Here is a 26,860-nt window from a genome sequence, read left to right as displayed (position 1 = left end):
CCAGTATCAGAGGAAGGCCCTAAAAATTGTCAAAGACTCCAGCCACCCTAGTCATAGACTGTTCTCTCTGCTACTGCACAGAAAACAGTACCGGAGTGCCAAGTCTAGGCTTCTAAACAGCTTCTACCCCCTCAAGCCATAAGACTTCTGAACATCTAATCAAATGGCTAACCAGACTATATGCATTGCTCCCCCATCTTTTATGCTGCTGCTACTCTCTGTTATTATCTATGAACAGTCACTTTGATAACTCTACCTACAGTAGGGAATGACACAAATATTAATTTTCACAAAGTCTGCTGCCTCAGTTTGTATGATGGCAATTTGCCATGCAAATAGACTGAATCCCCAAAAACATTCCACTGCATTTCAGCCCTGCCACAAAAGGACCAGCTGACATCATGTCAGTGATTCTCTTAACACAGGTGTGAGTGTTGATGAGGACAAGGCTGGAGATCACTCTGTCATGCTGATTGAGTTCAAATAACAGACTGGAAGCTTAAAACAGAGGGTGGTGCTTAGAATCATTGTTCTTCCTCTGTCAACCATGGTTACCTGCAAAGAAACACGTGCCGTCATCATTGCTTTGCACAAAAAGGGCTTTACAGGCAAGGAGATTGCACCTAAATCAAGCATTTATCGGATCCTCAAGAACTTCAAGGTGAGGGGTTCAATTGTTGTGAAGAAGGCTTCAGGGTGCCAAAGAAAGTCCAGCAAGCGCCAGAACCGTCTCCTGAAGTTGATTGAGCTGCGGGATCAGGGCACCAGCAGTACAGAGCTTGCTCAGGAATGGCAGCAGGCAGGTGTGAGTGCATCTGCACACAGAGTGAAGCAAAGACTTTTGGAGGATGGCCTGGTGTCAAGAAGGGCAGCAAAGAAGCCACTTCTCTCCAGGAAAAACATCAGGGACAGACTGATATTCTGCAAAAGGTACAGGGATTGGACTGCTGAGGACTGGAGTAAAGTTATTTTCTCTGATGAAACCCCTTTCTAATTGTTTGGAGCACCCAGAAAAAAGCTTTTCCGGGTGAAGACAAGGTGAGCACTACCATCAGTCCTGTGTCATGCCAACAGTAAGCATCCTAAGACCATTCATGTGTGGGGTTGCTTCTCAGCCAAGGGAGTGGGCTCACTCACAATTTTGCCTAAGAACACAGCCATGAATAAAGAATGGTACCAACACATCCTCCGAGAGCAACTTCAATCAAACATCCAGGAACAGTTTGGTGACGAACAATGCCTTTTCCAGCATGATGGAGCACCTTGCCATAAGGAAAAATTGATAACTAAGTGGCTCGGGGAACAAAACATCGATATTTTGGGTCCATGGCCAGGAAACTCTCCAGACCCTAATCCCATTGAGAACGTGTAGCCAATCCTCAAGAGGCAGGTGGACAAAGTACACCCACAAATTCTGAGAAACTCCAAGCATTGATTATGCAAAAATGGGCTGCCATCATTCAGGATGCAGTCCAGAAATGTATTGATTTCTGGACTGCATGCCAGGGTGGATTGCAGAGGTCTAGAAAAAGAAGGGTCAACACTACAAATATTGACTCTTTGCATCAACTTCATGTAATTGTCAATAAAAGCCATTGACACTTATGCTATACTTCAGTATTCCATAGTAACATCTGACAAAAATATCTAAAGACACTGAAGCATCAAACTTTGTGTAAATTAATATTTGTCTCATTCTCGAAACTTTTGGCTACGACTGTACATATTACCTCGACTAACTGGTGCCCCAGCACATTGACTCTGTACTTGTACCCCCTAGCTATTTACTGCTGCTCTTTAATTTCTTTAACTTTTACTTCATTTTCTTTGGTATTTCTCTTAAAACTGCATTGTTGGTTAAGGGCTTGTAAGCAAGCATTTCACTGTAAAGTCTACACCTTAGTGAATAAAATTTGATTTTGACTATCCAACATATTAGACCAACATGATATATTTCTGAAATCCTCAAGATGTTTCCTAATCACACAAAGAGGAAAAATGTTAATAGCAGGCATGACACATCCACTTGTGTACACTGCGCCAAAACCATATTTTCAGTTAGCATTTGGTTAACTGGAACAGCCATGCCAGGTACCTCAAGATACGATATGTAGTGTGATTCTCAATTATTATAGTCCTAAATTGTACACCAATGACAATTCAATTCACACTTTATATCGTCATCTTGAGGATTTCAGCAATATGTGTTAATGTTAGATAGCGGTTACAGAAGACGGAAATGCAGTGTCCCACTTTTTATGAAATCATCCTACTATATATATATATATATATATATATGTTAGCTGACAACTTCACAAAAACTAAGTGTACGCTGCAATGGGGCAGGAGTCAGAGTTGTTGTGATTCTAGATGGCCAGATAGCTAGCAACAATGACAAAGAAAATGCCATGTAGGGAATCGTGACTCATTTCATCTTGTTTTCGATACCATGTCATTTTGACTTAATGCATGTAAATGCAAATATGGCTCAAATTCACTAGCCAGCTAACCAACAACTTTAATGATGTATTTAAGAGACAAGTTCTCATTGTGCAAATGTATGTTTTCAATAAACATTGGAGACAAAATAGTTTACATGTTGTCAAAAATCTAAGCCAACCCAATCTGTCTTGCCCCAAAGTTGGACAAGCGTCAGTTGTGGCGCAGCGGTCCAAAGCACTGCATCTCAGTGCTAGAGGCGTCACTACAGACCCTGGTTCGATCCTGGACTGCATCACAACCGGCCGTGATTTGATTCCCAAAGGGTGGCGCACCATTGGCCCAGCGTCGTTAGGGTTTGGCCAGGGTAGCCTGTCATTGGAAATAAGAAATTGTTCTTAATTGACTTGCCTTAAAATGTTAAATGAATAAAAGACAGCCCCACTTTAGCTACTCCATGCTATCTTACTTCAGCTAGCTATGGTTGGTAAAGAGATAAAAAAAATAAAAAAACACAATTACAAAATTGAAACCTAATATGGGAAACTTTATTTTTATGCACCAGTACATAGTATGCACATTTACGTCACAATGCATTATTTATGACAATTTTATAACCTTAACATCAAAACAGCAAAAAAAAAATGTCACTGATCTTACCGTGTGCTCCGTGGGGTGTGCATCCTGTTTGAAGCTTGCTCTGCACTCTCGCTGATGACACAATTTTAGGGCTTTCTGTATAGTGGTCTTATGTTGGTGGGGTAATTTCAGCCTGATTTAATGTTTATCGTGAATCAATATCATAAAAAGTTTAAGTATTTTTATTTCACCTTTATTTATACAGGTAAAACAATTAAGAACAAATTCTTATTTACAATGACCTGTCAAATATCAATAAACAATTATACTATGGAGATAGATGTACAGCGCATTCGGAAAGTACTCAGACCCCTTGAATTTTCCCACATTTTGTTACAGCTTTATTCTAGAAACAGGATTTTTTTTAAATCCCCCTCAATCTACACACAATACCCCATCATGACAAAGCGAAAAACGTTTTTTTTTTTTTGAAATGTTTGCAAATATATTAAAAATTAAAAACAGAAATACCTCATTTACATAACTATTCAGACCATTTGCTATGAGATTTGAAATTGAGCTCAGGTGTATCATGTTTCCATTGATCATCCTGGAGATGTTTCGGCAACTTGATTGGAGTCCACCTGTTGGTATATGCATTTATATATAATTTCTTTTGACTGTTGGTACTTCACCCCTTTTCTCCGCAATTTCGTGATATCCAAATTGATAGTTACAGTCTTGTCCGTACAGAAGTTGCAGCGATGGGACTCGGGAGAGGCGAAGGTCGAGAGCCATGCGTCCGAAACAACTGCGCCAAGCCGCACTGCTTCGACACATGCTCGCTTAACCCAGAAGCCAGCTGCACCAATGTGTCGGAAGAAACACCGTACAGCCGGTGACCGAAGTCAGCGTGCATGCGCCTGGCCGCCACAAGAAGTCGCTAGAGTGCGATGGGACAAGGACATCCCAGCCGGCCAAACCCTCCCCTAACCTGGACGAAGCTGAGCCAATTGTGCGCCGCATCATGGGTTTCCTGGTTGCAGCCGGCTGCAGCACAGCCCAGGATCGAACGCAGATCTCTAGTGACGCCTCTAGCACTGCTATGCAGTGCCGTAGACCACTGTGCCACTCAGGAAGCCCTTGTGGTAAATTCAATTGATTGGATATGATTTGGAAAGGCACACCTGTCTCTGTAAGGTCCCACAGTTGACAGTCAGAGCAAAAACCAAGCCATAAGATCAAAGGAATTGTCCGTAGAGCTCCGAGACAGGATTGTGTCGAGGCACAGATCTGGGGAAGGGTACCAAAACATTTCTGCAGCATTGAAGGTCTCCAAGAACAGTGGCCTCCATCATTCTCATATGGAATAAGTTTGGAACCACCAAGATTCCTCCTAGTGCTGGCTGCCCGGCCAAACTGAGCAATCGGGGACAAGGGCCTTGGTCAGGGAGGTGACGAAGAACCCAATGGTCACTCTGACAGAACACCTCTGTGGAGATAGAACCTTCCAGAAGTACAACAATCTCTGCAGCACTCCACCAATCAGGCCTTTAGGACAAGTCTCAATGTCCTCAAGTGGTCCAGCCAGAGCCCGGACTTGAAACCAATCATATATCTGGAGACCTGAAAATAGCTGTGTAGCGACGCTTCCCTTCCAACCTGACAGAGCTTGAGGATCTGATAAGAAAATGGGAAAACTCACCAAATTGAGGTGTAACAAGCTTGCAGCGTCATACCCAAGACAACTTGAGGCTGTAATCACTTCCAAAAAGGTGCGTTAACAAAGAACTGAGTACTTATGTAAATGTCATATTTTTTATAAATGTGCACACCTCAAAAATATTTTGGCTGTCATTATGGGGTACCGTGTAGATTGAGGAAAAACACTAATCCATTTTAGAATAAGTCTGAAAATTAACAAAATGTGGAAAAAGTTAAAGGGTCTGAATACTTCCCGAATACACTGTACACACAAATAAAACACGAAAAGCAAAGCACATCTATATAAAACAAACATTCAGTAAAAAGTCCCTTTAACATCCACCTGAATTGCCCTAGAGCAGGGGTGTCAAACTCATAGTCCTCTGTAGCTCAATTGGTACACCATTGCACTTGCAATGCCAGGATTGAGGGTTTGATTCCCAGGACCACCTGTATGCAAAATATATTCACGCAAGACTAAATCATGTTGGATTAAAGCGTTTGCTAATAGGCATATTTTAATCCATGGAGGCTTTAGTGTCTGCAGGTTTTTCCTTTCAATTAAGCACTAGACAACCAGGTGTGGGTCTAATTAGTTCCTTACTAATTATAGACCTTAATACATCAAGTACAAGGAAGGAGCGAAAACCCAGACACTTGGATTGAGTGACAGCGGTGCACTGGAGGCACCAAATCCACCAACTTTATGAAAACTTTGAGATCACGGAGGTGCAAAAAAAACTACAAGCAGATTTACCTAACGCTATGGAGATTGAAGGGATCTCCTGGGTTAGCCATCCCTGAGTCCGAGCTGAAATTTACTTCAAAGTGCATTTCAAGAAAAACATTGGAGAGATGCTCAGCTATATAGAATTAATAAATACTGATATGTGCTCAAGAGGTAATCCTACAGATTCACATCTTTCAATGAGAAACTGATTTTAATTAGATCAGTAAGGTCAAATAATTACATTAACATATATTGCTAAGAATGAGAGTAGTGTGGGTCTCGAACCCATGCCACCAGCACCAATGACAAACACACTAACCACTCTCCAATAAGGGATATCCCTAGGACATGTGCTTATTGGGCCAGTATAGTAAGGCCCTGTCCACAAGCAAACCCAAACCCTCGGCACTTGTGTACATGTGAAACAGTCTAGGTGTAAATAATAGGGTGAATGCACTTAAGTAAATCTCAGCTCTGTTAAAAATACTCAAGAAAAACTACAACATTAAAAACAGGGTCATATACCCCACCAACATTAGACAACTACACACAAATCCCTAAAATAAGTAATCAAATCAGAGAACAGTCAGATTAACACAACTGACAGACATGGTGGTGTAGCAGGACGATAGGAATGCCGTGAACCAAGAGGTTGAGAGTTAATGGATCGGTGGTTCAAATATCAGAATCTTGATGGGCTCGGTTACAGTAACATGGGGTGACGTGTAATGATGGAACAAATGTTTTGGAGAATGTTTCTTTGGGATCATCAGGCGACTTCCGGACAACTGACAAATGTTCTGGCAACGTTACAATGAAACATGTCTAGAACATTCATATTTTAGAGTTTGCCATGTTCTGTGTATGTTTGGTGGGACACTAGAATATTCTCCCAACCCTTAGAAAACATATCTAGAACATTGAATATTCAGTGAACATGGTAATCACGTTCTGGGTAAGTTGTGTTTGACATTAACGGAATGGTCTCTTGGAAACAGTCCTTGCACTTCACTGGAACCTTCCTATGAAAACAGTAGACTCTTAAGGGAACTTCCTCTGAAGTTGTGGGAACATTTGTTAGCAGGGTTTTGAGAGGTGGAAAATGCATGCGCCTATTCACCTGGTGGTCCCATGGGCTGCTAACTTCCCTCTCTCTTGCTGCCTTATTCGTGTGCTGTTCTGTTCCCTCAATAATGGCTTGAATAATAGGCTCATTAGGAGTTTTATATGCAGAGACCATGGCATGTTTTCTAATATGAGATTGTGGCAGTTAGCATTCAGACCTTATGACTACACTCCCAGTCAGTAACCTTTTGGACGTATGGGCATTGATTTGGACAGGAAACGGGTTATTTGTTGAATGAACATACCCCTGATCAAGTCATCCCAGCGTCTCATATTTTATTACAAAATTACTGTTATATTACAGCTGTTATGATCACATTTCAGCAAAGTCTATATTATGCAAATCACCCTGTCATCACTATCGACATCTGTAAATTAACCAAAACATTGTGATATGTAATTTGAAAAAAAAAAACATTCTCCATAGGATAGCTCTAAAATGCTGCACTGTTTGCAGTGCTACGCAGCGAGTCCTACGCCACAAGTTTATTGAGTGGTTCCCCAAGTGCTAGCACGAGTAATTGGCAGGAAACCAAATGTTTTTTTAATGTCTATGCAAATGCACATCAATTTATTATTTTTTTTATTAGGAGAAATAAGATTACTATTCTGCCCTACAAAGCAAAAAAGGCACTAACTGCTCATGGTGTAGAACTGAGAAAGATTGCTTTTATTTACCTTGTTTCACAGTAACTGCTAACATGCCCCTCACTTTCTCCAAAACACAAGAGGCAGGATACTTGTCCACATGTATTTCATGAAGAAAAAAATAAATAAAACAGCTCATTTGACCAGTTACTGCCTTTTTTGCTTGTGAATAGGCTACGCTGTGGTTGTTTGCCCTGTTCCATATGCATCCTTTAACAGATGTATAGGAGCTCTTAACTTATCACATTCAAAAAGAAAACTACCTTCTTAACACATGAAAATAAAATAAAAAATAAAATCACACCATTTGAACAGACCCAATTATCCAAAATACAGTAATGACATGACTAGAAATGTATATAAAATAGCTGTAATATTCTAGCAAGTGAATGCTGCATAGTTATACATGACTTCATTGTCAAAGATGTGTGTATCATTTATAAAACAGAAGAAAATTACATTTCATAATGGTTCAAAAGAAAAAAATATATATATACACACACACTGTAGGTTCAACTCACCACTTATCCATTCCTTCCCTTATCAGTCAAGGGGTGGCCTATACTATGTGCAGTGTTAGACAAAACAAACCAGATTTTTGGATGTTTAGGTAATACACCAGCATCCTCTTATGTAAACATATATTAAAACATAAATATTATTTTTTCCCAATCTCAGAAAAGTATCCCAAACAATCCCCCCAAACGGAGCACAGCCAAGACAAAGCACCGTCTCGATTTGAGATGTACATGTTTAAACAGTTTGTTACATGGAGGACAAAAGGACTAAGACTCTTGACGGCCGTTCACATTGGGTAGGCAATAAGTGGTCGAATCTCTGACCTCGAATGATCTTCTGGGCTTACCTCACCTTGTCTATGATTGAGTCAACCTTCACCTCGAACCTCCGGTTGCTCTGGCTCAGTCAGAGGTCTTCCTGCTCTTTGACCAGCCAGACCCCATTTCTGGGCCTCTTCACAGAGTTTGTCCTCAGCCTCATCAGTCCTTCTCATTTTCTGGTCCCTCCAGCAAGGCATTCTGTTGCATTCCTTCAAAAACCGGTCGTTGTGCAGCATGGCAGGAACAGGGACTCCAATGATATTGACTGGGCAAGGCACAAAGTTCACTCTCCTCAAAGTGACTGATTTTTTGGAGTTTCCGGTACCTTCCAAATGCAGTGCTTGTGTCCCTGTTAGAGATGGTGGCCGATGAGAGTTGGGTACCGTTACCTCTTCTGACCACACCTGTGTGGAACTGCAGTCTTGCTGTGTGGCCTGTAGAGGGTCCAATTATGTTTGTCAGTCTTATGTATGACTGCATCTGGACAGGGCCAACAGCCAAGTCCGGTGGTTTTGAGAGGACCGTCTGTTTGAGAGACTCCTTTGACAGATTTGTCAAAAGAATCTTGGGTTGATTCTTCAGGACGACTTTCGCTGCTGCACTTAACAAAGCATAGTTGATTTCAGTGTTCTTGTCCAGGGGTTTTCGACTCTTCTTTTTGCCAGTCTTTTTAACCTTTGAGGTAGCAATGTCCAGAGTACTCTGCGTCTTTACTAAAGGCCTGAGTACTGAAGTACAAGACCTGTAACCATAGACATCCTTACTTTTAAGTACAGTAGGCTTGTGACCTTCATCTTTGAGTCCCTCAATAAAAGTGGCCAGTTCCTTTTCACTGTCAAAAAGGTCATCTGACATAGGACTGAATGCCTTCAGGGTCTCCAGTAGAGTAGTTTGGCCAGCTGAGGTGAATCGCGACCATGACAAGACAACCTTCTCTGCAGCTTCCTTACAATTCATGGCATATACCATCTGTTAGCATTCGCAATACTCACGTCCGAGATGAGCTCTGTGGGAAAGAAAAGTTTTAAAAAATCAATTAGAAAATGTGCAGTGACTTCGTACTAAAACTTCTGTAAATCATTGACATTCAAAAACTTTAATATGGGACATTTCAGGTTGCTGATTATGTAGGCTAACATTTGATTCAAAATATCAGAAAAAAAAAAAAGGGGAAACACCGACACGTCAAGGGGAGTACAAATCTGAAGCATCCGTTTAGAACTTCCACTCACCACCAAATGTGGTGATGAGCGGAAGTCCAGTCGCAAGAAGTGGGAGAAAAATTGTTAAATTAAACTTGGCCGACATTCTTGTAATTCAATCTCAATACAGCTTTGGGTTCCTGATGCGCTCTTTTCATGCATAAAAAAAATTATGCTTCAACTAGAGTTAATGCGACCACTATCTGACTTTAATTAATAAGGTGACTGGGAATCATATTTTGTAAGCGTTCTGCCGTGTTTGAGAAGTCAAAGCCCTTTGGATGAGTTCTGTACACCTGCCACATTTGATATTGAGTTCTGCGCCAAGCAGAGCAGGCAGGGCCGTTGCAACTCCAGACACAGTGTACACATGCAGCTTCAGAGCCAGTATGGTTCTTCCTTCAGACAAGCATGCATAAACTTTCATTTTTAAATCTCCTTCACATTCACTTGTAAAATGTACAAGTTCAACAATACAGTAGCTCCCACAACACAAATAACAGCTGGATAGCATGTCTTTGTGATCGCTAGCTAAATATGCTAACAGCCTCCATGGAAATTCAACATTGTGCTAATTTTATTAGCATTCTGATAAGAGGCTCAATGGTATTTGGCTGTTTTTAGCACCCCCTTGAGCACTAAGCCAGTAATACCATTTTTTTTTATTTCACCTTTATTTAACCAGGTAGGCTAGTTGAGAACAAGTTCTCATTTGCGACCTGGCCATGATAAAGCGTAGTAATTTGACACAAGAGTTACACATGGAATAAACAAAACAGTCAATAATACAGTAGAACAAAAGAAAAAAAGTCTATATACAGTGAGTGCAAATGAGGTAGGTTAAGGAAATAAATAGGCCATGGTGGCAAAGTAATGACAGTATAGCAATTAAACACTGGAATACCGTAAATCCCAGGATGCGAGAAGGATGGTATGGAGATTTGTTTATATATATTTTAAAAATCGGGGAAAATCGCACAGCCCTAATGGAGGCATTGTTATTAGGAGATTTGTCACAGAGGGGATGACATGTTAGACATCAGTTGGTCAGAAAGATGGTTTTATACAGAGGGTTGTTCTATAACAGAATGTGTACAAGTAGGTTAGTTAAAAGGGATGAAGTGGAAAACCTATAGGAGGATAGCGCTCCAAGATGAGGGATATACATGACAGCAAGCTGTTCAATAATGAGCCATACCGACTGACAAGTGGTGTGGATTGGGAAAGTTCAGCTCAGTCCCACAGTATGTTATCAATAGTTTAATGGCTGTGATCAGGGGGAATAGGATGGATCAACTAACCTAAATGAACAGATGGAAAGGAAGCCTTAACAGAATAAAGACAATCCAAAACATGCACCCTGTTTGCAATATGGCACTAAAGTAAAATTGCAAGAAATGAACTAGAAGTCCTGAATACAAAGTGTTATGCTTGGGGCAAATCCAACACGTCACTGAGTACTACTTCACAACTTCCATGATCGTGGCTGCATCATGTTACGGGAATGCTCGTCATTGGATAAAAAATTAATCTGAATAGCGCTAAGCACAGGCAAAATCCTAGAGCAAAACCTGGCTCAGCCTGCTTTCCAACAGAAACTGGGAGACAAATTCACCTTTTAGCATGGCAATAACTAGTGTCTCACATTTTGGGGAATATTCAGAGGTGGAAACTTTGTGGGAATTAACAAATGCTAATTAATATTAAAACCATTTAAAATGTAGATGTTTTTTGCATTGGATAGATTTACCATATATGATAAACAACTTTTACCTTATAAGTAGACAATTGCAAATGATTAAATCCTTCCAATAGAAAGAATTTAGTACCGAAATGAACTTTAAATGAGTTGACTCTTCATATGGGATGATTTCACTGAACAAAATGGATTATTGAATGATCCATCACATCTCCCAAAAACATTTTCAACATAACATCATAGTCTAGAAACTAAAGCCTTGGTTGTCTTCCTCGCAGGCTTCCACGTCTTCTCCCTGGACCTCCTTAATGTCCACCAATATATATATATATATATACTATATACTATATACAATGTGTGCAAAAGGCATGAGGTAGGAGAATTACAATTTTGCAGATTAACACGAGTGATAAATGATCAGATGGTCATGTACAGGTAGAGATATTGGTGTGCAAAAGAGCAGAAAAGTAAATAAATAAAAACAGTATAAAAACAGTATGGAATGAGGTAGGTGAAAATGGGTGGGCTATTTACCAATAGACTATGTACAGCTGCAGCGATTGGTTAGCTGATGTTTGAAGTTTGTGAGGGAGATAAGTCTCCAACTTCAGCGATTTTTGCAGTTCGTTCCAGTCACAGGCAGCAGAGTACTGGAACGAAAGGCGGCCAAATGAGGTGTTGGCTTTAGGGATGATCAGTGAGATACACCTGCTGGAACGCGTGCTACGGATGGGTGTTGCCATCGTGACCAGTGAACTGAGATAAGGCGGAGCTTTACCTAGCATGGACTTGTAGATGACCTGGAGCCAGTGGGTCTGGCGACGAATATGTAGCGAGGGCCAGCCGACTAGAGCATACAAGTCGCAGTGGTGGGTGGTAGGTGCTTTAGTGACAAAGCGGATGGCACTGTGATAAACTGCATCCAGTTTGCTGAGTAGAGTGTTGGAAGCCATTTTGTAGATGACGTCGCCGAAGTCGAGGATCGGTAGGATAGTCAGTTTTACTAGGGTAAGCTTGGAGGCGCGAGTGAAGGAGGCCTTGTTGCGGAATAGAAAGCCGACTCTTGATTTGATTTTCGATTGGAGATGTTTGATATGAGTCTGGAAGGAGAGTTTACAGTCTAGCCAGACACCTAGGTACTTATAGATGTCCACATATTCAAGGTCGGAACCATCCAGGGTGGTGATGCTAGTCGGGCATGCAGGTGCAGGCAGCAATCAAACAGCCTTCATGTTCACAGCATTGTATGTTACCAGTACAAATACCTTCTGTGGTCCAAGGTCATTAATGACAGCCTTCAGCTTACGTGCAACGTAGAGACCGGTGTGTCTGTTGACCCTTGAGTCTGTGCTCTTGTAGAATACTGGTTGAGGGAGTGGAGATGGTAGTTAATTATTCCTTTCTCTCAAACATTTGGCCACCCATCACCGCCATGATTTGCTTGACCTTCACTTGAACGCTGTTGAAATCTGCATCCAGCAAATGAGCAGATAAAGCATGTCTGGTGGGAGGGGTATATACTGGGTGAAGAACATTCAGAAATCTCTTCCAATACACATTGCCTGTGAGCATCAGAGGTGAACCAGTTGCATACACAGCTCGAGGAAGACATTCATTAGCATTTCTCTGACTATGTTCCATTGAGTCAAAACAACTTCTGATTCCAGGAGGACCATGAGCTGTTGCTATTGATAATATGTCTGATTCATCATTCACCTCCCATAGTAGAGGGACTTTCGTCAGAGGTTGCTTGTTGTGAGCACAGAGGGAACTTCATGCACTTGGCCAAGATGCTGCTGCATCTTTGTTGCATTCTTCACATAGGATTTGGCACAGTATTTTACAGCTTTCCCTTCTACATTAGCTGCAGTGAAATCTCTCCACACAGATATGCCACAGGCACTTTCCTGTAAAGATTAGGGGGGGAAAATGAGTTAAAATAAAAGTTACCAATTATTTGTAACGATAAATAGTTAACCTCTCTGCGCACGGAACCCGCTAGCGGGCTGAAGCTCCACAACATACGGTTATCGCTACATAAATAGTCATATTAAACATTAATGAAATTACAAGTGTCTCCCATGTATCGAAAGCCTAGAATCTTGCTAATCCAACTGCGGTGTCAGATTTTTAAAAAGGATTTACTGCGAAAGAATATGATGCGATTACCTGAGCATAGAGCCCCATAAAAATAAAAGATTGCCCAGCATAGGCGTAACATTCACAAACTGCATTAAAATAAATCGTTTACCTTAGACGATCTTCATTTGTTTGCAATTCCAATGCTCATTGTTAGATCTTTTGTTTGATAAAATCCATTTTATAGTCTAACACGAAACATTTTGTGAAACGCTTGTGTCGTGAATTCCGTCTCATTCCATTTGACGACACATTCCAGGTAAATAACCCACACAGAACGTGACTTTTCCAGTCATGTTTGGTTTCACTGCAATCAACTGGTTTGTTTGTAACACAATCAAACCTGATGGGCCGTTTCGCGGGACGTATTGACTGAAAGAAACCGATTTGAAGACAAGTCATGACATTGTGCACCAATGATTTGCCCGCTGTTTCGTTGATTGACTCTTAACCCAATGACCACGGATAGTCTTGAAATCTAGCTGGGTAGATAGCCAATGAGCTGAGCTAAACGGCAATACGCCATGTTTATGTGTTGCAAGACCAACCCATGTAATAAGTTCCAGCGTAAAGTGAGTCATTCGCTATTGAAGTTTCATACCGGAAGGCATATTACGCACTGCATTGTTTGGTAAACGCGCAGATTCAGCTGTTTATATATCAATCATTATGGCGACTAAGTCAGGGAAAGCTAAATCTAAGTCTAGATATACACACAATTTTAGAATAAATTGATTGGGAAGGTGAGACAGATTGTTGTAGGACGATTCATTTAGCGTTTGTGGAGGAATATTTTTTGAACGGGAGAGGACATCGTTTTGGATGGGCAAGTTGTTATCATGCTAAATGCCCTTGTTTGAAATTAATATTAAAGCGATTTTTATTTTAGAAGCAATATAAAACATGTCATAAAATGTGAGATCCGTGTGTCTGCCGCCCCATCCCAACCCACTTGAAATAGCCTATGAGGTTGTTGAGGGGAGAGCAGGCCCACACAATGGCCGAAGTGAAATGGAGACAGTAGATACAGCTGAAATGTCATAATATAAGAGAGTAGATGTAGCAGGTCATAATGTATTCAACCTTATGTTCCCCGTACTCTCATATGTTTATTATACCTGTTGATACAGGGCTCATGCGAAACTATTCTAACTGGACATTTTCTTTCACAGTGACACTGACTCCGAATGGGAGTCTTATCCGGTGTCCTGTGTGAATTTCAGTATGCTCTCTAATTCTCTCTCTCGCCGAGGACCTGAGCCCTAGGACCACGAGTCAGGACTACCTGGCACGATGACTCCTTGCGGTCCCCAGTCCGCCTTGCCGCTGTTCCAGTTTCATCTGTTCTGCCTGCGGCTATGGAACCCTAAACTGTTCATTTTTTACTCTGCTTTCCTGTTGCACCCTCTACAATCACTGTGATAATATACACATATATATTTTTTTTTAATCAATAATTATTCCCCCCCCCCCCCCCCCCCATTTTGTTTCAAAATGTGTACCTTCACCAATTTGGCCACTTGGGTACATTTGGGCTACTTGTGTGGGACACCTAGGTGACTTCATGATAAATGTCAAGTAGCACACTCAATTTGGAAGTTATCATTCTGGAACTTTGCACAAGTACTGTTGCCCTCATTTTTCACTGAAATTGTCCCCATCATCCTATCGGAATGTTTGTTTGATCTTGTTCATTTTAAAGATAAAAAACCATACGTTTTTTATTTTTGTCATCGTTTTATCTAAACCAGATCTATTGTGTTATATTCTCCTACAATTCACATGTACACAAACTTCAGAGTGTTCTTTCAAATGGTACCAAGAATATGCATATTAGATTTGGGTATGTCTTCAGGTGGAAATTGCACAAAGTAGGGGGGGGGGGACGACTCTAAGAGGTTATTAAGCAGTTAGATAAAAGTCCTTCGTGAGATGTCACTCAGCAGGTTCAAGCAAGCTAAAAACCCACATGGTAGCAAAAACTAACTAGCAGAAATGGCTAACAAGTTAGAAATAATTTAAACACTTTGCTGCAGGCTACAATTTAGTAGCTAACAAAAATATACTGTCTCAATATATATTCACCCCGCCCAGTAATGTAATCAAAACTTAACAGAAAGTATGTAGTCCTTGGCTTAGACAGTGTTGTAGTGTGGGCTCAAAAGCGTCGCATTAATGTGCAACATCTTGCGACTCAGCTGCACACGTTTTTTTCATTTTTATTTTACCAGGTAGACTAGTTCAGAACAAATTCTCATTCGCAACATTGCCAAGATAAAGCATAGCAATTCGACACATACAGAGTTACACATGAGTATAAACACAACATAGTCAATAAGGAGGTAAGGCAATAAATAGGCCATGGTGAAGTAATTTCAATATAGCAATTAAACACTGGAATGGTAGATGTGCAGAAGATGAATGTGCAAGTAGATACTGGGGTGCAAAGGAGCAAGATAAATACTGTATGGGGATGAGGTAGATAGACGGGCTGTTAACAGATGGGCTATGTACAGGTGCAGTCATCTGTGAGCTGCTTTGACAGCTGGTACTTAAAGCTAGTGAGGGAGATACGAGTCTCCAGCTTCAGTGATTGTTGCATTTCGTTCCAGTCATTGGCAGCAGAGAACTGGAAGGAAAGGCGACCAAGGGAGGAATTGGCTTTGGGGGTGACCAGTGAGATATACCTGCTGGAGCACATACTACGAGTGGGTGCTATAAAGGTGACCAGTGAGCGGAGATAAGGCGGGGCTTTACCTAGCAGAGACTTGTAGATAACCTGGAGCCAGTTGGTTTGGCGAAGAGTATGAAGCGAGGGCCAACCAACGAGAGCGTACAGGTCGCAGTGGTGGATAGTGTATGGGGCTTTGGTGACAAAACAGATGGCACTGTGAGACTGCATCCAATTTGTTGAGTAGTGTTGGAGGCTATTTTATAGATGACATTGCAGAAGTCGAGGATCGGTAGGATGGTCAGTTTTACGAGTGTATGTTTGGCAGCATGAGTTTAGGATGCTTTGTTGTGAAATAGGAAGCCGATTCTAGATTGAATTTAGGATTGGAGATGCTTAATGTGAGTCTGGAAGGAGAGTTTACAGTCTAGCCAGACACCTACGTATTTGTAGTTGTCCACGTATTCAAAGTCAGAGTAACCCAGAGAAGTGATAATGGACGGGCAGGCAGTGATCGATTGAATAGCATGCATTTCGTTTTACTTGCATTTAAGAGCAGTTGAAGGCCACAGAAGGAGAGTTGTATGGCATTGAAGCTAGTCTGGAGTATAGTTAACTTCTTTGGGACTGGGGGGCAGTATTGAGTAGCTTGGATAAAAAGGTGCCCAGAGTAAACTGCCTGCTACTCAGGCCTAAAAGCTAGAATATGCATATAATTAGTATATTTGGATAGAAAACACTGAAGTTTCTAAAACTGTTTGAATGATGTCCGAGTATAACATAACTCATATGGCAGGCAAAAACCTGAGAAAAATCCAACCAGGAAGTGGGAAATCTGTCTGTAGTTTAAGTCAATGCCTATCGAATATACAGTGTCTATGGGGTCATATTGCACATCCTAAGGCTTCCACTAGATGTCAGTCTTTAGAACCTTGTTTCAGGCTTCTACTGTGAAGGAGGGGAGAAAGAGCTAATTGAGTCAGGTGTCTGGCAGAGTGCCATGAGCTCAGTCTCGCACGCTTCCATGAGAGTTAGTTGCGTTCCATTGCATTTCTACAGACAAAGGAATTCTCCGGTTGAAACATTGAAGACGTATGATAACATCCTAATGATTGATTCTATACTTCGTTTGACATGTTTCTACGAACTGTAATACGACTTTGTCAGAACTTTCACGCGGGTCATGAGATTCGATTTGTGTGCTAAACACGAACAAAAAGGAGGTATTTGGACATAAATGTACTGTATCGAACAAAAACAAACATTTATTGTGGAACTCGGATTCCTGGGAGTGCATTCTGATTATCAAAGGTAAGTGAATATTAATAATGCTATTTCTGACTTCTGTTGACTCCACAACATGGCGGGTATCTGATAGAGGTCGACCGATTAATCGGAATGGCCGATTTCAGGCTTTCATAATAATCCAAAATGGGTATTTTGGGCGCCGAATTCCGATTATTATTATTTATTTATACCTTTTTATTTAACTAGGCAAGTCAGTTAAGAACACATTCTTATTTTCAATGACTGCCTAGGAACTGTGGGTTAACTGCCCTGTTCAGGGGCAGAACGACAGATTTTCACCTTGTCAGCTCAGGGGTTCCAATCTTACAACCGCACAGTTAACTAGTCCAACGCTCTAACCATTGCACTCCACGAGTAGCCCGCCTGTTACGCGAATGCAGTAGAAGCCAAGGTAAATTGCTAGTTAGATTTTTTATAAGAAGTTTAATGCTATCATAAATCACTTGTTATAACTACTAATCCAGTTTAGCAGGCAATATTAACCAGGTGAAATTGTGTCATTTCTCGTGCGTTCATTGTATGCAGAGTCAGGGTATATGCAACAGTTTGGGCTGCCTGGCTCATTGCGAACTAATTTGCCACAATTTTATGTAATTATGACATACATTGAAGGGTGAGAGAGGTAGAGGTGGGTGAGAGAGGTAGAGGTGGGTGAGAGAGAGGTAGAGGTAATGCCTCAAAGTAAACAGATTTTTGGACATAGATATGAACTTTATCGAACAAAACACATGTATTGTGTAACATGAAGTTCTATGAGTGTCATCTGATGAAGATCAAAGGTTAATGATTGATTTTATCTCCAATTCTGCTTTTTGTGACTTCTCCTTGGCTGGAAAAGTGTTTGTGACTAGGTGCTGACCTAACATAATCATTTGGTGTGCTTCCGTCGTAAAGAATTTTTGAAATCGGACAGTGGCTGGATTAACAAGTTTCTTTAAAAATGGTATAAAATACTTGTATGTTTGAGGAATTATAAATTATGAGATTGCTGTTTGAATTTGGCGCCCTGCACTTTCACTGGCTGTTGTCATATCAATCCCGTTAGCATAATTTCAGCCGTAAGGAGTTAAGATGCATTACCATAATTTAAAGGCGATTTGTCATTCTGCGCAGTGTCGGTGGATGCCCTAATGTGTTATTCCCCAAAGCATATGGGTCTGAAAGTTCTCAAATGGAAGGTAAATTTAAATCTTCCCGGTCACGTTGTCTGATGCCACATTTTCCTAACGGAAACCCTGATCAGTGACAATGTATGGCTGCTATTTACGTGACAGTCCTGCGACCCCCAGCGCATGACAAAATCAACAGTAGAAAACCAAAATATATGGATCTGTTTAACGTAGAGGTCGGACGATTAATTAGGGCCGATTTCAAGTTTTCATAATCGGAAATCTGTATTTTTGGACAGCGATTTGCCAATGTTTTATTTTTTACACAAACATTTAACTAGGCAAGTCAGCTAACACATTCTTATTTTCATTGACATCCTAGGAACGGTGGGTTAACTGCCTTGTTCAGATGCAGAACGACAGATTTTTACCTTAACAGGTCAGGGATTCAATCTTGCAAACTTACAGTTAACTAGTCCAATGCTCTAACCACCTGCCTCTCATTGCACTCCACGAGGAGCCTGCTTGTTACACAAATGCAGTAAGCCAAGGTAAGTGGCTAACTAGCATTAAACATATCTTATAAAAAACAATCATTATCACTAGTTAAACTAGTAATATCAACCATGTGTAGTTATATAGAGTGTCCTGCTTTGCATATAATCGATGAGGTGCCTTTTCGCGAAAAAAGCACTGTCCTTGCTCCAATGTGTACATAACCATAAACCTCAATGCCTTTCTTAAAATCAATACACAGAAGTATATATTTGTAAGCCTGCATATTTAGCTAAAAGAAATCCAGGTTACCAGGCAATATTAACCAGGTCAAATTGTGTCACTCCTCTTGCGTTCATTGCACGCAGAGTCAGGGTATATGCAACAGTTTGGGCCGCCTAATTTGCCAGAATTTTACGTAATTATGACATAACACTGAAGGTTGTGCAATGTAACAGGAATATTTAGATTCATTGATGCCACCTGTTAGATAAAATACAGAACGGTTCCTTATTTCACAGAAAGAATAAACTTCGTTTGAAATGATAGTTTCCGGATTCGGCCATATTAATGACCCAAGGCTAGCATTTCTGTGTTTTATTATGTTATAACTAAGTCTGATTTGATAGAGCAGTCTGACTGAGCGGTGGTAGATCTTCCTGCGCATGCGCACTCTTGACTGAGTGATAGCCCTGTAATAACAGAAATATTGGGATACCTAAAACAAAACTTAACAGTAGACACCAGCAGGCTCGTAAGCATTCATTCAAACAGCACTTTCGTGCGTTTTGCCAGCAGCCCTTTGCTGTGCTTCAAGCATTGCGCGGTTTATGACTTCAAGCCCATCAACTCCCGAGATCAGGCTGGTGTAACCGATGTGAAATGGCTAGCTAGTTAGTGGGGTGCACGCTAATAGCGTTTCAAACGTCACTCGCTCTGAGACTTGTAGTTATTCCCCTTAATCTGCATGGGTAACGCTGCTTTGATGGTGGCTGTTGTAGATGTGTTCCTGGTTCGAGCCCAGGTAGCGGCGAGGAGAGTGGCGGAAGCTATACTGTTACACTGAACATCCAATAGTCAAAGGTATATGAAATACAAATGGCATAGAGAGAAATCGTCCCATAATAATTCCAACCTGGGAATATTGGACTCATGTTAAAAGGAACCACCAGCTTTCATATGTTCTAATGTTCTGAGCAAGGAACTTAAAATGTTAGCTTTCTTACATGGCACATATTGCACTTTATCTTTCTTCTTCAACACTGCTTTTGCATTATTTAAACCAAAATTGAATATGTTTCATTATTTATTTGAGGCCAAATTGACTATTGATGTATTATTTTAAGTTACAATAACTTCATTCAGTATTGTTGTAATCATTTTATTTAAAAAAAAAAATTTGATTTATTAAAAATCGGCCAATTAGATCGGTCTTTTTGGTCCTCCAATAATCGGCGCTGAAAAATCATAATCGGTCGACCACTAGTTAAGCAATTGATGGTGTTGACTAAACATTTATTCTAACGTCACCAATGTGGTAAAAAGGATATGTAATAACCCCAAATTGATGTGGTCAAACAGTACGCTTGTGTAATGTACACTGAACCAAAATAAACATGAAACAATACGATTTTACTGAGGTGCGGTTCATAAAAAAAATATTTTAAAAATCCATTGAAATCCTAATCTGTGGATTTCACGACTGGGAATACAGATATGGATCAGTTGGTAAGAGTGTGGATCAGAAAACCAGTCCGTATCTGGTGTGACCATTTTTGCCTAATGCAGCGCGACATCTCCTTTGTTGATCAGGCTGTTGATTGTGGCCTGTGGAATGTTGTCCCACTCCTCTAATGGCTGTGCACAGTTGCTGGATATTGGGCGCAGGGTCAATCTGACATTTGCATTGGCCATGCAGCATTTACGGTGATATGGCCTCAGCAGAAGTCAGGGCATTCATTCACACCTCTTGCGCTTGATGGAGCAGTGCAGAGCCGTTGTCAAGTGAGTGTCTCCTACAGGATGTATCGCCCCCACCTACTGTCAACCAATTATGTCTATGCTGAAATATACAGAGCCCTCTGCCTTGTTAACAAATTTGTGAGGCGCATGGCGAAACGGTACGGAGCTCGATTTGGCCTCCGCATGCATCCGGAGGCTCCGCAATTGCATCACACCCGCCATATGGAGGGTCCTGGTCCAGGCTTTCGCTGCTGCTTACTGGTCTCGCAATTCTTTTTCCTCACCAGCTCAAGTCCTCTTCAGTGTATTCCGGCTCAAATAAATAGGGCTGTAGGTCCCCATGTAAAATAAGATATTGTTGTTCAGTTCTTCTTGGAAAGAGGAATCAGACACACCCAGTGTAGCTAATTATTTAGCAGTTGCGAATAGACTGGACAGTAACATAGCTCCCGTGAACATGCAAACTTAGTCAATCCCCATTTTGAAAATAATGTCTTAAGAGGATGGGAACAGGGAAGTATGGCTCACGTCAAAGCTGTTTATAACTAACCCAAGGTAAACCACTGCCTGTTGTTTCCAAAGGGAAACAATTAGTCATAGTGGGCAGAACAAGCAAGGAGGGAGCGGAGCCAAGCAAGAGCTAGCGAGATCCTATTTGCGCTTTCTCACATTCTGTTAGGGACCCCCTAATCTGAAGTGTGCAATGAAGCAATTCACCCATGCACTCCTAAACAATTACATTTTGGAAACCTTGGCAAGTAGTGACAAAAGTTAGTCTCCTGTTCATAAAAGACAGTAGTTTTCAGAACAGAAAACTGTATTGAGATCAAATGTTTCATTGATCAACACATTTGCAGAAGATCAGCCAAAATAAATATTGTGCCATCTTCTCCCACTGGGCTTCCTCACCATCATATTTTGTAGTGAATGGGAAAGCCAAGCAGATGAGTCACACTTATCTTATGGCTTGAGGGCACTATTTCGACGTCTGGATGAGGAGCGTGCCCAAAGTGAACTGCCGGTTACTCAGGCCTAGAAGCTGCATATGCATATAATTGGTAGATTTGGATAGAAAACTCAAGTTTCCAAAACTGTTAAAATAATGTCTGAGTATAACAGAACTGAAATGGCAGGCAAAAACATGAGTAAAATCCATCCAGGAAGTGGGATTTTGTTATGTGGGTAGTTTCAATTGAATGCCTATAGAGTATCTAATGGGTTATAGGACCCAGATTGCAGATCCTATGGCTTCCACTAGACGTCAGACTTAAGCATGAAACAAGGTCTAGTTCTGAAAAATGAAGAATGAGACCATTGGACTGTAGAATCATGCAGTGCTGGTTTGCACGCATGACCGAGAGCGCGCCCTACGTCGTTTTTCCTTTCTATCGAATACACCATTGTCAGGTTGAAATATTATCAATTATTTAGACAATTGAATCCTACAGACAACATACCATGTGACAAATTTTAAAAAAAGAGACATGAAAAATCATTATTGGAAACCCTTTTTCTATAGTGAACCGGTTTCACAAGCTTTCCACGCGCTAATTAACAATCATTTTAAATTTAAAAATAGGCTCTTGTGGAATAACCATTTATGTGCACCACTCAGAATGGACAGACAAGCGCACAACCTTTGTTGCTGATGAAAATCGCAGAAATGTGGGAAAGAAACATAAAACTAAACTAAAAGAAAGGAAAGACAGGCAAAGGAAGATCTTACGGGATGCAGGAAAACCCTATACAAATCGTAAGGGTCAAGAAAAAAAATGGGAAAAGCTGTCCAAAAGATGTGGAAGAACTGTATATCAAACAATCAAGCTAGCTAGCTATAGAGTACAGTAACTAACATGTTCTGGGTTGTCTAATTTGTAACTATAGAGAAAACATATTAGCTAAAGTTCGTTGGCTACTAACTCATACATTATCGTTACAAATGTTATTGCTAGATTATAGAAGAAACATAGCTAGCTACTTTTTCTCCATCCACCGGATGATTCGACATGGCTACAGTAGCTAGCTAGTTACACTATCCTGCAGGGAAGAGCGTGTTCCATGACGTGCAGAAAGGATTGACGAAAGTTGACTGATAAGTCTCAATTTCAGCCAACTCAGGAGTGACACCTGTGGCAAATGTGACGCATTGTTCACTAAGATGTCAGCAGCAACACCTGAAGAACAAGATTGCAGTTGAAAGTGAGTTGCACCATCGAAAAGCCTAAAAGGCCTACACAGCTTCAAAGACACACTGAGTGGGCTAAAGCCAATGCTGACTGCCATGTCATTTCTGTGGATTTACAGGGGGTGATGTACACCCCTAATCTGACCCACGCCAACGTCTACTACCAGCGGCAGCTGTCAAATTTTCACTTTTGCATCCAGGAACTTGGAAAAGAAGATCCTGCATACATGTGTGTTTGGCATGAGGGGATTGCACACAGAGGGTCCATTGAGGTGGCAAGCTGCATATTGAAGTGGTTTTCTGAACATTTTGTAATATTGACCTTAGGGACCTGCATATTGGCACAACACATTGATCCATATTTGATATTTACAAGTTGTGCTTGTTTTGATTGAATTTATTTAATTGTATTCTATTTTTGTAGTTATTCTATGTTCACATTGAGGACTTCATTTTAAATGAGACTAAGATTCCATGACTCAACTTTTGAGAAAAGTCAGTGCTAAAGTTGATAGACCACCTTTAAATGAACCTCCATACAAATTAATGAACTACATATTGCATTTAAGTTATTGACATGAAGGGCATCTGTACTTGAAAGTACTTAAAACATCATATCAGGTGTTTAAAAAAGGACATCTTACAAGAGGCATGCAAAATTTCACATATACTGTTCTTCCACAAACTGAAATCACTGGAGATACTGTTCTTCCACATTCTAAAACTTAAAACGGCAATAAAAAAAGTATCAATTGTTGGAAGATATGGGTATGGTGAATTATTTGTCAACCATAAAACACCTAATGTGGTACACACAATTAATATAAAAATACCTGATTATCTTAAAATGGAAAAGGATTCATTATAAACATCATTTGACATGTTTCGACTAATTTTACAGGTACTATTAGGATGCATTCATCTGCATGTTTAGACCGCTTTTGAGCCAGTGGATTACAAACAAAACACGCCAACAAAACAGTTTTTGGGATAAAAAGAGGGACTTTATCGAACAAAAACAGTGTAGCTGGGACTCTTGTGACTGCAATCATATGAAGACCTTCAAAAGGTAAGCGATTCATTTTATTGCCATTTCTGACTTTTGGTATTCCTATACTTGGCTGTAAAATGTTAATATGCTTTTTTATGCGGGGCGCTGTCCTCAGATAATCACATGGTATGCTTTCGCCGTAAAGCACTTTTGAAATCTGACAAAGTGGCTGGATTAACTAGCTAATCTTTAAACCGATGTTTAACACTTGTATTTTTTATGAATGTATATTATGACTATTTCTCTATTTTGAATTTGGCACTCTGCAATTTCACCAGCTGTTGTCGAGGTGGGTCACCTTGCACCAGAAAGGTTAACATCCAGGGATGTTGGCGGTGAAGTCTTTACAAAGCCAGGCAAAATGCATCAACCTAGATATCCTGCAATGTCCTGGCAGATAGGAACCCTGTTGAGACAAGTCCCATAGCTCTACTGAATGACATCAACTTGCGTGATCGTGCCATCGGCGAAACACTAAGGCCACAATTACTACAAAACATGACTCAATACATTTTTTGATCAGATCGCAAGCTCAATTAAAGATGGCATCATTGGTTTTACTCTCCTGTCACAAAAGAGCAAAAATACAGCTACAGTGCATAATGTCTGAAACACCCTCTCATCTCTTATGTAGGGAAAAAACAGTGTCTCGTGTTGATGTTCACCTTTAATTTGCAGGTCCTAATTTTAAAAAATCCATCACCATTATCAGACAACTTAGGCTGTCCCACACCCGTGCCCGATTCATTTACCTAGGGGAGCCAGTTAAGAACAAATTATTATTTATAATGACGACCTACACTGGCCAAACCCGGACAACACTGGGCACCGCCCTATGGGACTCCTAATCATGGCTGGTTGTGATACAGCCTGGTTTCAAACCAAGGTGTCTGTAGTGATGCTTCAAGCACTCAGATGCAGTGGTCTAAGGCACCTTCCTACATTGTCCGAAAATGCTGGTGGAAAATAGTCTTTTATTGAAGAGAAACTACACTGAAGTTGTAGTACTATGACAGTACATATTTTTCAGTCCTCCCTAGCGGCTCGCCATAAACGCCAGGCCTTTGCAGCCTGGACGGGAATGCTTTATGTATGAGCCACCCATGGCACACGTGTATTACCGGGAATGCACTTCAAGCCAAGACAATAGTGCAGATCTAGCGGCCACTATCGACTGCCTAGGCTACACGAGTTGTCCCATCCCCCCCCCTCCAGCTAGGCATTATTCGGGAAACACTTTACGCCACGTTGATAACTACCCAAAGTGACTTTTTCGCAGCAGGTTATGAAAATGGACGTAGCATGTTAGGAGACTGAGGTTAAGGTTATTAAAAGGTTAGAGAAAATGCTACTCTAACCTGCTACCAAAATCAGAAGATTGTGTCATGGAATTATTCTGCACTTTGTGTTTAGGTTGTGTGTGTGTCACAATTACCTACCAATTTAACCACTTTTTCACAAAAATATTTTTACACAACCAACCATTTCATAAAATGGGAGACAAGTTAAAAAGCATGCTTGTGTTTTGTTCCACCTCGGCTAGTTACATTTGGGGCATCAAAAAAGTGTAGAGCCGGCCTTGCCACTACGCACTAGCCTATAAACATTTTTTGCAATATATTGATTAAACATACTTGAATTGAGTCACATTAGTTAGACAAGTAGATGCTCCTGTGCTCATTCGATTATTTGAGTAGTTAGCTAGTCTGTACTCCCAACAGCGGAAGAAAGTCATCAACATTAGCTACAAACAAAGTGGATAGCCGGTTAGTAGCATTGTTCGGCTGGCCAGAGAAGAGGCAGGGCATTTGAAACACGAGTCGACGTAGCTAAAGTTAGCTAGCTAGAAAGCCGTTACGTTTGAGGCCAGACCCCCCCAAAAGCATTACATTCCTGACTCGAGGACAAGAGAACATAATGCCGTATTGACAAACCGGCTGGTAACGTTCGTTAAAGCCAGCTAACGTTAGCTTTTTAAACACCTATGCTATCACGGCTTGCTATCCTTTCCCCCCATATAATAGTTTGTGCAACGTTACCTTCTTGTGCAAACCGCTGCTCCCTTGCGCCGATAACTCCGATCAAATTTGAACAAGGACACACTTTCTTTACAAAATACTAAAGGGAACTGCACTCACGCCTCCTCATCAAATATTGCTTTGACAGGTACAAATCTAGTCAAGCCTTGTCCAAAGTAAAATGGCAACTGATAGGGGTGTTTCAGTTTTTAAAGAACTGAAAGAGAAGACGGGCGGAGTTTCGTCTTCTTCTTTGGTATAATGGCGTTCCCACATTTATTTGTGCATGCCGCCACCTACTGTGCGGAAGTGTGTGATGGTTACATTTTGTATTAAAAGGAAGGCAGAAAGAAAAAAATGGCATCACCAACTAACCCCACACACCACTATTCCATAAAAATGTAAAACACCAGTTGCGATTTTAGCATGTAAATCTTGGTGGGGCAAACAAACCTAAAAAATTGGGGATGCATGCCAGCAAAGACACTACACAACAATAAACAATACATTAATTGCACTATAAAGGTAGCAAATGATGCCCACAAACTGTTATGGCCTACACAAAGATGTCCCAAAAGCAGAGTCCCAAAAGCAGTCCCTTACAACAGAATCACCTTACCACCGTTACACCCGGCTTTCAGCGGACCCTTGTCTGGCAGTGAAACAGTTAATTCAGCCTCATTTACTGCCTTTTAAAAAAACATAGCTGATATGACTGACTTGCTTAAACAATTAAACAAATGTGTTTTCTAATTACAATTGAGATGTAAAAACTATGGCCTATGGGGACGACAAGCAGATAAGTGGCAATCCATAATTCCGATTAAGACATTAATGAGTGACCTAGGACGAACATAGTCAATACAACGATTTGATCAGCACTTTTACATGTACAGCGATAGAATTCAGAACATGGGCCGTTCTTAGTGTTCTCCCTGTACACCAAGTCAGAACTGT

The 26,860-nt window shown here is 40.8% G+C and overlaps 1 protein-coding gene across 1 annotated transcript; it reads right to left on the bottom strand.

The window, feature by feature from the left end:
• Nucleotides 1–2,965: 2,965 nt before the first annotated feature.
• LOC109907727 (uncharacterized) lies at nucleotides 2,966–26,131 on the bottom strand. The gene is given in 5 exon segments (XM_020505888.2): nucleotides 2,966–8,068; nucleotides 8,071–8,207; nucleotides 8,209–8,466; nucleotides 8,468–9,070; nucleotides 25,925–26,131. Coding segments are annotated over 4 exon segments (999 nt in total). The 5' UTR covers nucleotides 9,034–9,070; nucleotides 25,925–26,131; the 3' UTR covers nucleotides 2,966–8,030.
• Nucleotides 26,132–26,860: the final 729 nt, after the last annotated feature.

This window comes from Oncorhynchus kisutch, linkage group LG17 (assembly GCF_002021735.2).
Source record: "Oncorhynchus kisutch isolate 150728-3 linkage group LG17, Okis_V2, whole genome shotgun sequence".
Classification (NCBI taxonomy): Eukaryota; Metazoa; Chordata; class Actinopteri; order Salmoniformes; family Salmonidae; genus Oncorhynchus; species Oncorhynchus kisutch.
This window is presented reverse-complemented; position numbering and strand designations above follow the sequence as displayed.